Source organism: Typopeltis vanoorti, chromosome 20, assembly GCF_054136105.1.
Source record: "Typopeltis vanoorti isolate ZY-2024b chromosome 20, IOZ_Tvanoo_1.0, whole genome shotgun sequence".
Classification (NCBI taxonomy): domain Eukaryota; kingdom Metazoa; phylum Arthropoda; class Arachnida; order Uropygi; family Thelyphonidae; genus Typopeltis; species Typopeltis vanoorti.
The window spans coordinates 9,633,900-9,650,796 of NC_143568.1; the positions used below are offsets into that span (position 1 = coordinate 9,633,900).

Consider the following 16,897-nt stretch of genomic DNA (forward strand, 5'->3'; position numbering starts at 1 on the left):
TCCTTCAGTTCTGGCAGAAATTTCATTTCGGATGATTCAATTCTTCTTTCATCTGCTTTTTTTATTGTCCATATCTCACTGTCATAAAGTAGGGTCGGTTTAGCTACTGTATTGTAGGTTCTTATTTGTGTGTGTGTTTTTGTACATAATTGGGTTTAAAAATTTTATTTATAATGCCTGTTACTTTTAAAAAGTTTGATATCTTTGATTCTATATCAGCTTCATTTTCATATGACATTGTGCAACCTAAATATTTGAATGGATTTACTTACTCTATTATTTTGTTGTTTATTGCTATTTTGCTTCTTATTGGATCAGCACCTTTGAAGGTCATGATGACTTTTCTTTTGTCTGTTGATATTTCCATACCATGTTAATAATTTTTGTAGTTCATCTTCATTGTTTCCAAGGATTATTTGGTCATCAAAAAAAAGTAGAGTTGCTAATCTGGTGTTACGGTTTATCTTGAATCCTCCTTCATTAGTTATCTTCCATTCTTTTATGATTTTATCTATGTATATATTAAATAAAACTGGTGAGAGAAGGGGGGAAAACCCTGACGTACTCCTTTTTGTTTGTTATATGTCAATATTGTTCCTATTTTGGAATTGGAGAACATTTCCTTAGTTGACAACCATTCCAAAATCCCTGCGGTATTTCCTCAAAAATAAATAAATAAATAAAAATATTCGTAGACTCGCTTGGTAAAAACCACTCATTGTCCACTGTAAAAGCTGTGGGTTCGGATTCTACTTAAGGATGTTTGTACAAAGACAGTTCTGAATCAACTTCTTCGGCATCAGTTTGTAAGGCATGCCTTTCAAAAAATAATAATAAAGAGCACATTTTATTTGTATCTAACAATTTACCATAGTTCTAGCATCCTTGTAACTTTCAACATGTAGGTGGTATTCTGATTCAGAACTGTTCAGTGGACATCGCACACTGAAACATTTGGTTCAACTGGTAGCTCAGTCGGTATAGACGAAGCCTTTTTGGTCGGAAAGACCTGGGTTCGATTCCCATCTGTGATGTGAGGAACTTTTATCTTGTCTTTTTCGCCAAAAGGTGAGTTAGCCGGGGGTAGGGTTTTTTCACCCAGAAACTCGGGTTTTTCGTTCTCTAGAACAGCAAACCGGCCCCGTAAACACACGCATCTACAAACATAGGACACACTGGGAGGCATAGGGCTAACCACCTTATCCTGGAGTTACGGTTGCGAGGTCCAACCATAGTTGAAAGGTCGTGGGCGCTTAAATGTATGTTAGAACTACTGATGGATGGATGTTGTGATGAAGAGTAGTGTATTGGAAAAGTCCAGCCTGCTGTCTTAGCTGATGTTGGCGTGGCAAGTCCATAATTCTCCTGCTGACCGTATGATTTGCTTTATCTTTAGGCAGCATCAACTAATAAATCTTACAATGCTTTATACACATATCTCTTTATTATTATTATTATTATTATTATTATTATTATTATTATTTTAAATGTGTAAGCTGAGGTTTGGGTATGGAATAGTTTTATTTTATTTAACCAGACTGAACTCTTGATGATAGCATTGCATTTAATACAAAGGTCTCCACACCCGAGTGTGTGTGTTTTATTTTATTTAATTTATTTTTATTATTTTTGTACAAAGACGCAAATGGAATAAGTTGAGGATATTTTTTGGGAGGATATAACTTGAAATTAAATGATGCTGCACTTTAGGTATACGGATAACAAAAAATGTTTTTTCAGATTAAAAACTTACCACCTTATACATTTAATTGTTTAAAATAAAAAAGTAAACACAACAGAATAAAAAAATATATATGGTCCTAATATTCCCCCCCCCTAAAAATATGGTAAACAAATAAGAAATAGGAAATATAAATTTATCTGGAAATATTAAAGAAAGACAAAACTTCATGTTGTTACCTTTTTTATGTTTGGCTTTTAATGTTTTTACTTGTGGTGACTTGAGTATAATTCAAAGTTCTTTGACAGTGGGAAGGATCAAAACAATCTAAAAAAACGTGCGGCATTATTTTCGAATGATTCTAAATCAGTTTAAACAAATAAAAGTATAAAAAAACATTGGTATATTTACGGAGTTTACCAATTTTTTTTTTTTTTTTGTTCGTTTATAAGTGCAACTGTCCTGACTAGTAAGTGTGGTAAGATACTGAGAAAAATAAAGCAAAGAATTTGTTAACAGTGATTACACTCCTGTTTGCACCTTTTAATAATAAAATACATTAAATGTATTTTATTATTATTACTATTATTGAACAAGCTCTGTGACCATGATTCATTTGAAGCAGTCAAATCAACTACGTAACTTCTGTAATATAAATGCATAATGTTAACATACAATTCTCACTTTATAGTTCTTTGAAGGGAGTCATACATTTATAAGCAATATCAGGGAAAGAATAAGCAATATATATATAGAGAGATAGATACAGTATATGGTTTCTTTTTTTTTTCTCCGAAGTTATTTAATGAATTTCACGTGCTGACATTCGATAACGGAAATACGATTTAAGCGTCTGCTTGCTTGCTGTCTAAGAGATGACATCACCCACATCCTGTGAATAGTACAAAGTCGTATATTTATTGCGCGTAAAGTCACAAGAATCTAAACAGTAGTTTCTAGAAAAATTTGAAGCCCCACTATTGCAACATAGACAGCTTACTCCCCCTTGTTCCTGCAGTAGGTGGCACCCGACGCGCCGATATAAAAGTCATGGGGGTTGTCAGCTGCTAATGTTGACTGTGGTACGTCGTGGAGTTCAAGCAACACTTGTTTGATAGCTGATTGCTCGCATAAACATGAAATTGATTTTGGTAGTGCTGCTAACGTTCATCATCGTCTCGTCTGCCGACCACGATGAATTGAAAAAACGACGTAAGCGCTTCCTGGATTCCCGATTTTGGCCGGCATTTTCCGAGAGGTAAGCCTACTGTTCCGCGTTCATCGTAGATGATGTAAAGGTCAGAATGTATATACGAGAATAGTAACAAACAGCGAGATTTAGCATGCATGTTGTATTCATGTTTTGTTCCTGTAACATGCACCGTACATTTTTTTTATTAAGTTATTAATTTAATTATTTATATATGTTCTTACACATTTGAGCAGTCGATTATTTAAAATATAAAACGATAGTAAAATCGGATTTTGTAAATTGAATTTGAAACGTTTGGTTAAAGCCTATAAAAGGAGTGGACGGGGAGACAGGGTTATGTCTCTTATTTTTATTTATTAATCCGACGATCCCTACATATTTAAGTGAAATAAAATTTTATTGTGCTTTATGAAATAGGCTTTGAGCAATGAAATTGCTTTTCATTTCTCAAAGCGTATTTCATAGAGCACAATATTTTATTTTTTTACTTTACATTTCTCACTTTGTAAATCAAATACACCAGAACGTTATATAATTAATACTTTCTAATTAGCAAGTTTATTCTGTTTGCAATTGATATTTGGCATACCATTAGAAATAAATATATTCTGGGCCGTTAGGAAAGCTATTGGTAATTAGATTTGTGTGTGTGTGTTTAAATCGTAGGACTATGCAAATAAAGACAGCATCGTTTAGTTTTTTTTATAAACAAAGCAAAGCGTAGTCGTTGTTTATGTGAAAATTTATTTAAGAACTGATTTTTCTTTCTCCTGTTTAATGTTAATATTGGTTAAAAACACAAGCTTATTCCTTAACAAAGTACCTAGTTTGAATTCAATCATATTGGATTATTAATAATAACCCAACTTCTCCGAACTCCGGATATCTTATCTGCGTTATCTGTCATCACTATCGTCTGTCTACGTGAACTAGTTTGCGAACTTTCTCTGAAATTTTGAAAAAAATCTTTTGCTAAAATAACAGATCAATGCCAACTAATCTAAATATCAAATGATGACCTCATTTTTGGGTGCACCTCAGCTAAATTATACGATACACTTTAACGCGCGCAGAAGTCAAGGTTCTGTTCAGAAGTCGAGAGCAAACAGCTAAAGTAAAACTGATGTGGCACAGTTACGACTCAAAACTTTTGCTGTTATTTAAATCGCTGTGAAGACAGACATACTCAAGGGCTTGAGTATGAAGTCGGCTGTTTATCATTTGGAGTTCTATCTAAACAACGACGAACTATCTAGTTTATTACTCGCGAAAATAGTTGGTATAGCATATGCACAACTTGCATATTAAACTTCTCATAATTTTGTTTATCCTATTTAGCAGACTTTTTGAAATTTGTTTGAAATAACTAAATATCATTTCTTGTAAATAACGAATTTTCAATTGAATTTTATATGGTCTACAAATTCTCTTTTTTAATTTCGTTTTTGAGGTCATCCTTAAATGTTACTTCGGGATATAATTTCATTTATGTCACTAAACGATTTTATTTTATTTTAAATAAATGGAGACACTAATTCTCAAATCAATTTTTCTATTTTTGTAGCTTTGAGTACGTATAGTTATTGGCAAACTACCATATTTTAAAATTCACAGATTAATTATTGGTTGATTTTAATATTGAGTATTACGTTTCTATTTGGATAAATTATAAATTTTTCTGAAAGTTCTGACTTTTTTTTTTTTCTTTTTAGATATTTTGAAGTGACGTCAGTCTAAAGCCTTTTGCTCCAAAATATATCATTTTTAAGAATAGCTTTTTTAACAGAAGCAAATGTTTTGAATTGTACAAAGATGATTAAAAACTTTAGCTTAAAAATTTTAGTTGCTTGAACGAAGATTTAAAAGCTTGCAGTAGTATTCATCATACAGTAACTGAAAAATAATTTTTATATTACATCAGAAAAGAATTTTCTAGCACTGCTAAAATACTGTGGTATAGCGAGGTTTTCCAGGTTTATCCCCAATCGAGCTTTATATCTGAGGCACTCTGTTTCCTTCAATATCAACTTCTAGAAAAATCCTGAAAACACACCACTGATGTAATCCATTTATTGAATCTTTTATCTGTGTTTTTATCAACTCTAGTAAAATTACTAGTTAAACACTGTATTCTTAAAATACAAAACTTAGAGCACGCAGATCAAATATACGGAATTTTTATGCTAACTACAAACTTAGTTTACTCATAACAATACTAAGAGTTTGAAGTTTCTAGTTGTATGCAGAACACAACGATGTAGGATTGTTGCCTTAGTATCACTCCAATAAGATACGAACCTCTGCCTGTAGTATACAAACTCCATTAAATCTCCTCTGCGTCTGCTGCTTATTTTAGCAGATTACAACTAACCAACTGATTTTCATAAATATGATGTTGCAGTTATTCCACGCATTTAGTAGTGAATCTTTATTAATACGGTTCGATTCTCTTCAATGAGCTCTATTAAAAATCTGGATTACTAAAGTTTGAGCCGCATCGTAACGGTATTGTAATTTCCTTTCTCTTACAAGTGAATCTTCTTTCAATTAAGCTATGATCTTTAATAACAACTACTTGCTAAATAGTCCAGATTTAGTAAGTAGTTGTACAACATCCTCTCACGGTTTAGTTCTTGACCAGATAGTTTGCAGGGACACTGAAACTTTCGGGTGTCCCGTGCAGCAACCGATCGAGGCTCTTTTTTCAAATTAATTAGGAGAAAAAAGGAACTTAACATCCTAAATGTCGTGCCTATTTGCAGTATAGTTTACAAGTGTGTAATATATTGATATAATTTCAAAGTCAATTTATCTCATTTTGTATAGCGTGTTTTTTTTTTTTTTCCAAAATCCGAAAAGCTAGCTTTGTCTCTTATTTCCCTTAATGAAACAAACCAGCCAGTAAACACACACACACACACACACACACTACTACTACTACTACTACTACTACTACTACTACTACTATCTTACTGGATGATTTAAAATGTGATAAGCATTAATCTGAAATAGCTCAAATAGTTTTTAGAAAACTAAATTGTTGATTTCGAATGTTATCATTTTGGAAGTTTAAAGTACACTAAAATTTTATTTTTTTATTTCAAATATTTCTTCGTGAAATTCCCATGAATCTCAGTTATGACATATTACTTACATTCCAATGTCTATGCTACGTGCTTCTCTGGTTCTTAGCAATACGAAGACTTGAGTTCGTCTGATAGTCCCTTGTTGGACTTCAATACTAGGTCAAAGAATGAAAGGTAAAATATACAGATGGCTGACTATGAAAAGGGTGTGATATTTCAGTATGACCGCGCTTGTCACTGAAGTGCAGTAGATTAAAATGTCCAAAGGTTGTTTAGTTGTATTTTAAATTTAACTTTGTCTTTTTTGTTGGTTAATTCGTTGAGAACTAAGAAAAAATAACGGGATATTTTTTCTCAACAGGGACTAACTTTAGGTAAATATTTCGAAAATTTAACATGGAAATTTTCCGCCGCAACGTACTAATATACGCTTGTGCTCTTTTATTAGCGAGTATTAATATTCATAAATGGCCGTAAAGTATTAGTATTCTCGTAAATCAAATATTTGACTACATTCATATGTTCTCCTTTGTGCATTGTCCCTCTTGGAACCCTTGTAATAGTGGTTCTGTTTTAAAAAATGCAGGTCGAGAGATTTCAGGTTTATAATTTCTGATGAAATGTACCTCTTCAGAAAATGTACTCTACTTTTTTTTTATTAATTTCTTTATGACACTTTTCAGAACTTCAATTCCTGCTGTCACCCAATTTCGCCATTTAGTGAGGGACCGTATACAACATCTAATTGATATTACTAATTAATTGATGGGAGTTTGTATGTTATGCTGGTGGCTTTGTCTGCTTTTCAAACTAATTCACCGAATTATTGTGTTCGTTTACAAAAAAAAAAAAAAAAAAAAAAAAAAAATCTTGTTCGTTAGTATTCGAACTTCCAATAATCCTAATTTGGATAGTTAAATGAATTTTGTTTTTAATTCTGTTTTTTTTTTTTTTTTCAATGCTGAAGTTTTAGTAGTAATAATAAGAATTTCTTACTGAAATTCTTATTATGGCCGAACTATTTTGGAGCAGACAGTTAAAATAACGTTGTACATAATTTGTTTTGTTTAATGGTATTTGTTATTTGGGAATGTGTATATTTTCACTATTTCTGTAGTTTAGACGCGTATTTACTATTCTTTCAAGCATTTTAATTCGCTGGCGATCAAAGAAACTTCTGAAAGATCGGGTTTTTAACGTCAAGAATGGATAACACACACACACACCACAGAGAGAGCTTGGAAAGAAGTAAACGGACACCATAGTGCGAGGAACAAACAGCCATAACGCCCACCTTAAAATGTAGGCCCTCCTTTCACTGCGATGACGGCAGCAATTTTGGACCATTCTTCCTGTAGGTATGTCATTAGGTCCTGGACTGTTGTGGAGCGGACATCCCTTGACTTCACCCGACATTCCAGTTCATCCCAATAGGATTGAGATCAGGGCTCTGTGGAGGCCAGTCAAGTGTGGTGACGTTCATGTCCACAAACCACGCAGTTACAGCAGCAGCCTTTTGACAAGACCATGTCTCTTTCAACAAGACAATGCACCGTTGAAAGAGACAACGGTCAGTTTCGTGGAAACGCCGCATAGTAGAAAGCATTGCATTGTCCAGATACCTCTCGGGAGTTCAATATTCGTGGCATCACAGAGGTCCGAGGAACAACAGGACCAGACCATCACACCGCCACCTTCGAATTTCATAGTTGAGGTTACGCACTCTGGTAAGAGACCTTTACCGGGCATCCGCCACACCCGTCCATCTGCTCGGTAGAGGGTATAGTCTGATTCGTCGTTCCATTACAGCTTTCTCAGCTTCCACGTCTCACTGTACACGTGATCCTGCCACGGAAACCATGTTGTGAGCCTCGGTTCTCAATGTTTTTGTGCAGATTCTTGTTCCAGTCGATGTGTGGAACACCGCATTCAACGTGTCGGCCGACGAATGACGGTTTTTAGATATTATCCTTCGTATCACCCTACGGTCGCGTTCGGTGAGTGTGGTAGATCGTGTGCTGCAGGAAGCACTTGCAGTTGACTCGCCGAACCAATTTTTCAACAATTTGTCGAACAGATAGGCCTGCAGCGTGGCATCCTATCACAACGCCTCTTTCAAACTCCGTCACTTCCCTTCTTGCAGGCATTTCACCCGCACACAGTTGCACTGACTGTGGAGCATCATATTCCTCCAATTTATACCTGCTACAAACACGTGACTCGTTACATGGCGCAATGTACCGTGCCCATGATAGTGTCCGTTGACTTCTTTCCTAGTTGTGTATGTGTGTTCACACACGGCACTTATTCTACAATGTGAATAATATATATATTGCACCCTCCTTTTACGCATGGATTTGACATATATTGAGATGATAATATGAGAACAGTTAATTCGTTTTTAATTTCCTTGAGACAAGTCAGAAAAAGAACGTTTTCATGTCAGTGAGCAGCACATGATGTTGTTTAAAGACTATCGAATTCGGATTCGGTTTATGTAGGACAAAGTTCTGAGAATGGAAATTTTTGTAATGAAAGTAGTCCAGAACAAGCCAAGAATGGATACTTCCCGTTAGTAAGAAAATGAAGTAAAGAAAATTTCAGCACTGGCTTCTGATATATGGTTGGTTATTGTACTGAGGTTAGTCCTGATCATTACGTAGGAGATTCTGTCGGTAAGTGTTTGCGATCCCTGATTCAGGTTTCAGAATTTTTTCTTCCCAACACTAGGCCGTCCGCGCCGTTAGCCGTGTGCTTCGCAACCATATGCCTGGCGAAGGAGTGTCCTATGTTCGATTCCCGTCAGTGACGTGAGGAGCTGAAGGATCTTCCTCAGCCATAACCAAGTGAACCGATCTTGGGCGTGGAGAGTAGGGTTTTTCCCCCAGTTTATCCTGGGGTTTTTCATCCCAGAAACAGGCAAACCCGTACGGCAAGGAAGGCAACCGGAAACCATCTTGCTCATAGTCACTTCCCTAGTATGGTAGCATAGCTGCCCCAGCCATCCGTATGGATGAAAGGAAACTAATCATCATCATCCACACTAGCATTCAGCCCACCTCGTCTCTGTGACTTCACTGTTTTCAGCGTTTGTCGGGTCTTTTCAGAATGTCGGTGCAGAATGATTTCTCTTCGTGAGAAGAGAAATCATTCTACCTTCATATGAGCCCAGTTCATTCGTTCAGTGAAAGTTTTTTATTTTTCATATCGGTACCATAGAAATGACCCCAACGTGAATGACCAGAATCGCGCGCGCGACACAGGTCTTCTCCAACCAAGAACATCCCACTGCCTATCCGGAGTCTTTACTGAGATAGTGCTACTGACAGTGGAAAACCAGACCAGGCTTATCCATACCTAGATAAAGGGTAGACACATCCAAGAATGGTTAACCTGAGAAACCCGAACAGAGAAACCATATCCTGACCAGTATAATATATGCTGCTTACAGCTAAGTTCGGTTAGAAAGGACAAAAGCGGGAAGGCTGTTAATATCCCGTGAGAGTAGAGAACGAGGAGAGAAGTAATGCTCATAGTCTTGAAAGTATAAATGTGTGTGTGTTCGCCGGAAATATTCACAAGTCAGCTTGGAAGCGTGCAGTACGTTGACAGTGGGTGCTAATTTGAACCGGTAATGAATAGTGCTCGGAAATTGGCAGATAACCTTGAAAACAGATGTCAGACCTTATCTGGGATTACGCTGTGAGCTCAAAGTGGTTCAGTAACGTAATAGACATAGTTACGAAGTGTAAATAAGGAGCAGCTTAGAAAGCACAATCCATGAAAACTGAAAAATCCGGTAAGAAATTAAAATATGAAAAGAGAATGCAGTACGGGAATTATGTGATAACAGCAGCAAGTTGAATAAAGAAGAATTATGATGGAAGTATTCAATGAACGCTTCATTTAATATTTCATCTCACTTGGAATCCAATAGGGATGTTGAATGTAAGGGTGGAGAGAGAAAGAGAGAGAGTATAGAAATAAACGTAAATGAATAAAGGTGACTCGTTTCGTATTTTAAGTAGATTTAAAAAAAAAAATAAAGGTGGCTGATTATCAAATGTTTTAGGGTGATTCGCGGCATGAACATTGCCCAAGTACATGTTTCTGTAATAGGTTCTTAGATGGAAAGAAGTTGGTGGAGAATTCGGAAGAAGGAATAAAAGTTGGAGGTAGACAGATATTTGCAATAAGATACGCAGATGACAAGGCATTACTATCAAACACTGAAACAGGATTACAACATCTGTTGAACAGATTACTGGAATCCTGTATCAATTATGGAATGAAAATTAACATCAGAAAACAAAGGTAATAAAAATAGCAAGGAAAGAGGAAAAGATGGATATCAGAATAAATGGGGAAAAATTGAATCAAGTAAAGACATTTAAATATCTAGGAAGTGTGATTAGCAGTGATGGAAGATGTAAAAGTGACATAAAAGCAAGAATAGCGATGGGAAGAGATGCCTTTTAATAGAAAATGGAATTTATTCAGAAGTAAAGTGGATAGAAACCTAAAGAAAAGACTAATAAAATGTTGTGTGGAGTGTTGCACTCTATGTAGCTGAAACTTGCACATTGAAGAAAGCAGAAATTAAGATTTTGGAAAGCTTTGAGATGTGGATTTGGAGAAGAATGGAAAAAATCAAATGGACAGATAAAATAATGAAGAGGTCTTAAAAAAGTAGAAGAAGAAAGAAGTCTGTTAGGGAGGATAAAAAGAAGAAAGGGAAACTGGATCGGACATATTCTGAGAGGGAATGGAATCATGAGAAATGCCATCGAAGGAAAAATAGACGGAAAAAGACCCAGAGGAAGAGTAAAGAAAACAATGCTAGATGACATGCTGAATGGAGACAGGTACATAATCTTGAAAGAGAGTGGAAGGAAAGTTTCTGCTACTAAGAGAAGAACCTGCTCAATTGCAGAATACTCAAGAAGAAGATGGAAAGAAGTTGGTGCTGCTACGTGAAGCTAGTTCCAAAATTGACGTATCTAATTGCCGATCAGTTTGTTTCAAATGGTAACGAAACTTGTGGGAAAGTTGTTTAGGACTGAAATGCTAAAATTTGGATTAGTGAGAAAAGACGTCCTTAACCATATTATTACTAAAGCAAGGTCCCCTCTTCGTTTACAAGAAGGTGACCATAGGAGTGAGAGGATTATTTGATATTTGGATTCTGTAATGACTGCAAACATTCTGCATGATGATGTTTAAATTGCAGTAATGGGAGTAGGTGAAGTGCATAATGATTGAATGATGATTATCAACGAGTCGTATATGGGAGACCAATTCTTTTCAGAAAGAATTGACAAAATTTGTTACTCTTGTTTTGTGCTCAGGCTACTGTCCTTTAACTTATTTAGACAAAGCATTGAGACTCTTCTTGTTCTAGAAGGAAATATGTGTATTCCTGAAGTCATGTGACCTGTGCTCCTGTATACGGCAAATAAGTCACCCCACTAAAGATAACCACAAGGAGTAGATTATAACTTCTACGAGTATTTATAATATGAAATGTTTCCATTTGAAATACTTTGTACATTTTGAATTTTGTAAATAAGAAACTTGATCAGATTAAAAAATACGACCTTGGTCATGGCACAAGATCGCATGGCCATTTATGCAGAATCTCACAGGGAAAAAGAATCAATAGAACAAGAATTTGAACCGTCGACTATCAAAGAAAATTTTTAATATGGTATATTGTTGTAGTGTAATCTGCTCTCATGCTTAGGATGCCTCCAACCACCAATTTTGCAAAAGCATTGTACCTTGCAGCATGGGGCAATACTGCGAGGAAAAAGAATAGCGCTTCACAAGAAACAGGTGTATAAGTAGTGTGACAGTTTTGGAAGATCATGAGGACGTTAGGGTATGATATGGAAGTTTTTTTCCATGTTTTCCCCCTCTCCTTTTTGTTGCGAAACACTGAATCTGCCTCTTAACAACAGAACTGAGAAAAGTGCTCTAAAAATCTATTTATGTACATTTGAGTGTTTTGTACTTTAAGTGAAAGTGCCCTTAACTATCTTTAGTACGTCATCATCAATTGACAGCGGACTATGCTTTAATTTAAAAGGACAAAAATCATCGCTGTGCTGTAAGCCAGCAGACAGAAGGGAAAGCTATCGCCCCATAGCCCTTTTAAGTGCAACCTACAAACTGCTGGAGAGAGACTGATTCTGAATAGGAAAATTCTGGAATGTGTTCCATTAAAACAAGCGGGGTTCAGAAGAGATCGTAGCTGCACAGATCAGGTCCTTAGCTTAACAACTTACATTGAAGCAGGGTTTCAAAGATGCTTGAAGATTACTGCAGTCTTTGTTGACTTGACAGCGGCCAACGATACTGTCTGGAGGGAGGGATTCATATGCAAATTCCTTAAGATCATCCCATGTAAAACCTCATAAACAAATTATGTGATCAATATTTCAGAGTGGTAAATGGAAGGAAGTATCAGTAAACAGAGTGCTTAAAAATGGGATACCACAGGACTTGGTGCTAGCACCACTACTTTTCAGTCTTTATATCGCAGAATCCTTGAAACAGTTAGTAGAAAGTTTGCTTATGCAGATGATTTGGTTTGGTAATCAGTGATAAATCTATAGAAAGAACTGAAGAAATATGGATAAATGATATGTCGGCCTTATGGCAGTTCTATAAAAAATGGAGATTAACACCAAATCATAGTAAAACTGAATGTTCTTGTTTTCACTTTAATAACAGACTTGCAAATCAAACCAGAGAGATGTTGATGGAACATTAATCTCATTTAATCCGACACCTAAATACTTGGAATAACCTTGGATAGAACTCTGTCATATAAACAACATATGATTAATATCGCTGCTAAAGTACGTACTAGAAATAATATAGTTCAGAAGCTTTGCGGTACTACATGGGGCTCAAGTGCCACAACTACAGTGCACCTTTTGGGACTGGTCTACAACGCAGCAGAGTATGGCGCCCCTGTCTGGGTTAATAGCCACCACATCAACAAATTAGATGTTCAACTTAATCTCATTATGCACTTAATAACAGGCTGTATTGGAAGCACACCCTCCCAATATCTTCCAATTCTGAGCCATATTTCTCCTCCAGAATTGCGACGACAGCAAGCTCTGCTTCGTGAATATAAAAGAATCCTAAATAACCAAAATCTCCCAATACGTGAGTTTATTCCAGATGCTTTATATGATAGAGTAAAATCCAGAAGACCTGCCATTAAAACTACTAATCTTCTCAGTCAGAATGTCAGCTTGATAAATAAGTGGGACGCACTGTGGACTCGAGGAGTATCATCTGAAGTCCATAGCTACATAAATATTCTTCAAAAACTCTGGATTTGACCTGCCCAGGAATATATGGAAGACTGATGACAGGATCCGTACAGGTCATGGTGTATGCGGAGACATACTATCAAAATGGGGAAAGATAGCCGAAACCCAAACCATTCGTCATATAGTTCAGGAATGTGAGTTAACGGCATATCCAGGTATCCTTTAGTTCCAGGTGAACTAAAGGACATTTTTGACCTATCCCCCAGAGGCGATCAATTGGATTAAAAATCTAAATATCCTTGAAGTATGGAGTAATTACTTTGAAAAACTGCTAAATGAAACAAGCAGTGATGACAGCACAGTGATAAAAAAACACTGACCAGGCATGCAGTCAGGAATACATATCCATACTTGAAGTAGAAAAAGCCATCAAAGGCTTGAAATGTGGAAAGGCAGCAGGAGTAGATGATATTCGACCAGAAATGCTGAAGTATGGTGGTATAAGAGTCTTACAGTGGCTGCACTGCATAGTTCAGAAAGCCTGGACAGAGGGACGAATTCCCGATGATTGGAGTAGAGCTCTCATAGTACCCATATATAAAAAGGGAAATAAAACTGAATGTGAGAATTACAGAGGTATTTCCCTACTGAGTGTTCCTGGCAAGATCTATGCAAGTATACTTGAGAAACGGTTGAGAAGAATTGTGGAAGAAAAGCTTGGTGAAGAACAAGCTGGATTCAGGCCAAATAGAGGCTGTCAGGATCAGATCTTCACTTTACGACAAATAGTCGAGAAAGCATTGGAATATAACAAAGATCTGTATTTAAGTTTTGTCGATTTGGAAAAGGCATATGACAAGGTGCCAAGAGAGAAGCTATTCAATACGCTGCAGTTATATGGTGTCAATGGGGCATTATATCAAGCAATACTCAGTCTTTATTTGAGTTGTGAGTCAGCAGTTAGAATTGAAGGAAGAAGTACAGGAAGATGGTTTAATGTTAAATCTGGTGTGAGACAAGGATGTACATTATCCCCTCTGTTATTCATTATCTATATGGATCACATTATGAAGGAATGTGGTATTAAACCTGATATCAAAATTGGAGATGTTAATGTCAGCTCTTTGCTTTATGCGGATGATGTTATACTTCTAAATAAATCCGCTACAAGTCTGCAAGATTCTCTGACTAAATTGAATAGCTGTTGTAATAGATATGGTATGAAGGTCAGCAATAAAAAGACAAAGACAATGAAAATAGGCAGAATCATTGAAAATGTCAACTGTGTTGTGAATGGAGAACCTGTGGAACAAGTAAAACATTTCAGCTACTTAGGCACAATTTTTACTGAAGATGGTAAACTAAATATAGAAATAGACAACAGAATCAGCAAAGCTGGTATCGTGGGAAGTCAATTGAATAAATTCATATGGAATAAGAAAGAAATTAGTCGGAACACTAAATTAGCTGTATACAAGACTGTGTTCAAACCAATTTTAACTTATGGATCTGAGAGCTGGGTCCGAAGTAAAACACTTGACCAAAGACTAGAGACCGCAGATATGAGAGTTCTGAGAAAGATTAGAGGCGTGAACAGATGGCATCAATGGCAGTATCATATTAAAAATGAGGATATTAGGAAAGAACTTGACATTGTCAGCATCCAGGAATGCGTTAGCAGAGCTAATCTCAGATGGTATGGTCACTTAAATAGAATGGGAGAGGAAAGATTAGCAAAACAAGTGTTCTCTGCCAGGTTGGCAGGAAAACGACCCAGAGGAAGACCAAGATATAGGTGGATTGATACGGTACAAAGTGCCTTAGACGATAGAAATATAAGATCTGATAATGTTGAAGTCTTGACAAGTAACAGACTGATTTGGAGGAAAATTGTAGATAGGAAGTTAGTAATGATGTAATTTTTTCATGTAGTACTGTCATATCCTGTACACCCCTTGAGGGTACATGGCAGGAATTTGATGATGATGATGATATAAAAATATGACTAAATGTTTGCTTTGTTTGTCATATACGATTTAATACCTGAATTTTATTTGCTTGTTAATGTTTTAATTCTTATTTATAATTTTATATATTGTATCTTATCTATATTCATACGCATTTTATTTCCTTTTAACCATGTGTATTTAAAGTACACGATTCCTATAGAGTCCACGCAAAATATGAGAATTGTAATAATTAAATATGAGGGCGGGCCCGCCGATTATTTATTTATTTTACCATAGTTTTTCTTCTGTTATCCCAATAACACATTGATATCTTCATTTTATTTTATCTTCATTGATACCAATGAAGATGATAAAACATTCGATATCAATAGATGACAACACAAAATTTCAATTTATGAAACATTGGTTAGAAATAAAACTGAAAATTAAAACATCTGCAATGGCTCTGCTTAGCCCAGTCGCCGTAACATAGCTAGCTAATCTAGTAACATACGAGAACAGATGACGTAAATTCATTCCAGGGAGAGGAAGCTACTTTCTAAGGTGTTTTTCAGCTAAACTTCAAGTATTAGAATAAGACTAAAATCTTACTCTTTCCAATAAGTCATTTGCCTTTTTGTAATTTGAATTAATCAATGAAATATTGTGGCGTAAATCAGAATTAAAACGTAAATCTTCACGTCGTAGTTGACGGGTTTTAAATAAGTGAAAGGTAACAGGAATTCAATTGCAAAGAACACAAAGCCAGAACAACAAATGTTTCAGTCATTTTGATACCTTTCTCCTTTTTTTTTTTTTTTTTTTTTTTCAGACAACTTTGAATTGAGTCCTAACAAAAAAATCAGTGTAAGAACGAATCATCTTTAATAGTTCAGCACATTTCTGCTTATTATAGCAGACTGGAGAACACAATTTCGTGTTTCTTTTGAAACGACTGTTGTTCGATTTCCTCTTTCCTTCCGGATTTAGTCAAATAAAGATCGGATCTATTAAAAATGGATAAAGCATTACACTTCTTTCTTTCTTTCTTCCCTCTGGAGGTATATTAATCCCTTTTAACGAATCATGTATATTCAGTGTGTACATGATAATTTAACTGAACAAACAAAATTTGAGTGGCAAGTTCTAGTTGGAGCCTCCGTAGCTCAGTCAGTACAGACGAAGCTTTGGTCGGAAAGACCTGGGTTCGATTGCCGTCAGTGACGTGAGGAACCTTTATCTGGTCTCTTTCGACTAAAGGTGACTTAGCCAGTCTCCTACGGAGGTAGGTTTTTTTTTTTTTTTTTTTTAACCGGAAACTCGGGTTTTTCGTTCCCCAGAACAGGCAAACCGGCCCCGTGAACACACATGGATTACAGTCATGAATACGTCCCAGCCATATGCCGGTTCCTGAGTGCGGATAAAATTAGGAGGTTGGGGAAAGCAATTGCGAACTGCCCCTGTAAACCTCTCACCAGGAATACTTTTTTGGGCAATGCCTACCAAGTCACCTACGGTCGGAAGCGACTGAAAGGGAAAATCAGTTAGTCCTAGTTTAAGACAGGTAAGTATAATTTTGAAACTTAAACCCTAAAAATTTAATTTTTTCAAAGTGAACTCTTCAAAATAGTATTGAAACTTTTTTTTTTTTTTAATAGTTGCTTATCTTTTCTTTTGCG

General features: G+C 35.9%; 1 protein-coding gene across 2 annotated transcripts in view; it reads left to right on the top strand.

The window, feature by feature from the left end:
- Positions 1-2,664: 2,664 nt before the first annotated feature.
- The window catches only part of LOC150095222 (transforming growth factor-beta-induced protein ig-h3-like), a 163,698-nt gene continuing 149,465 nt past the window's right edge, over positions 2,665-16,897 (top strand). The window contains exon 1 of one of the 2 annotated variants that reach the window (XM_090410806.1): positions 2,665-2,939. In XM_090410806.1, the coding sequence (XP_090266932.1) occupies positions 2,818-2,939 (122 nt within the window). In that variant the 5' untranslated portion in view covers positions 2,665-2,817. The remainder of the gene's footprint in view (positions 2,940-16,897) is intronic. The other variant, XM_090410807.1, reaches the window with a different exon arrangement.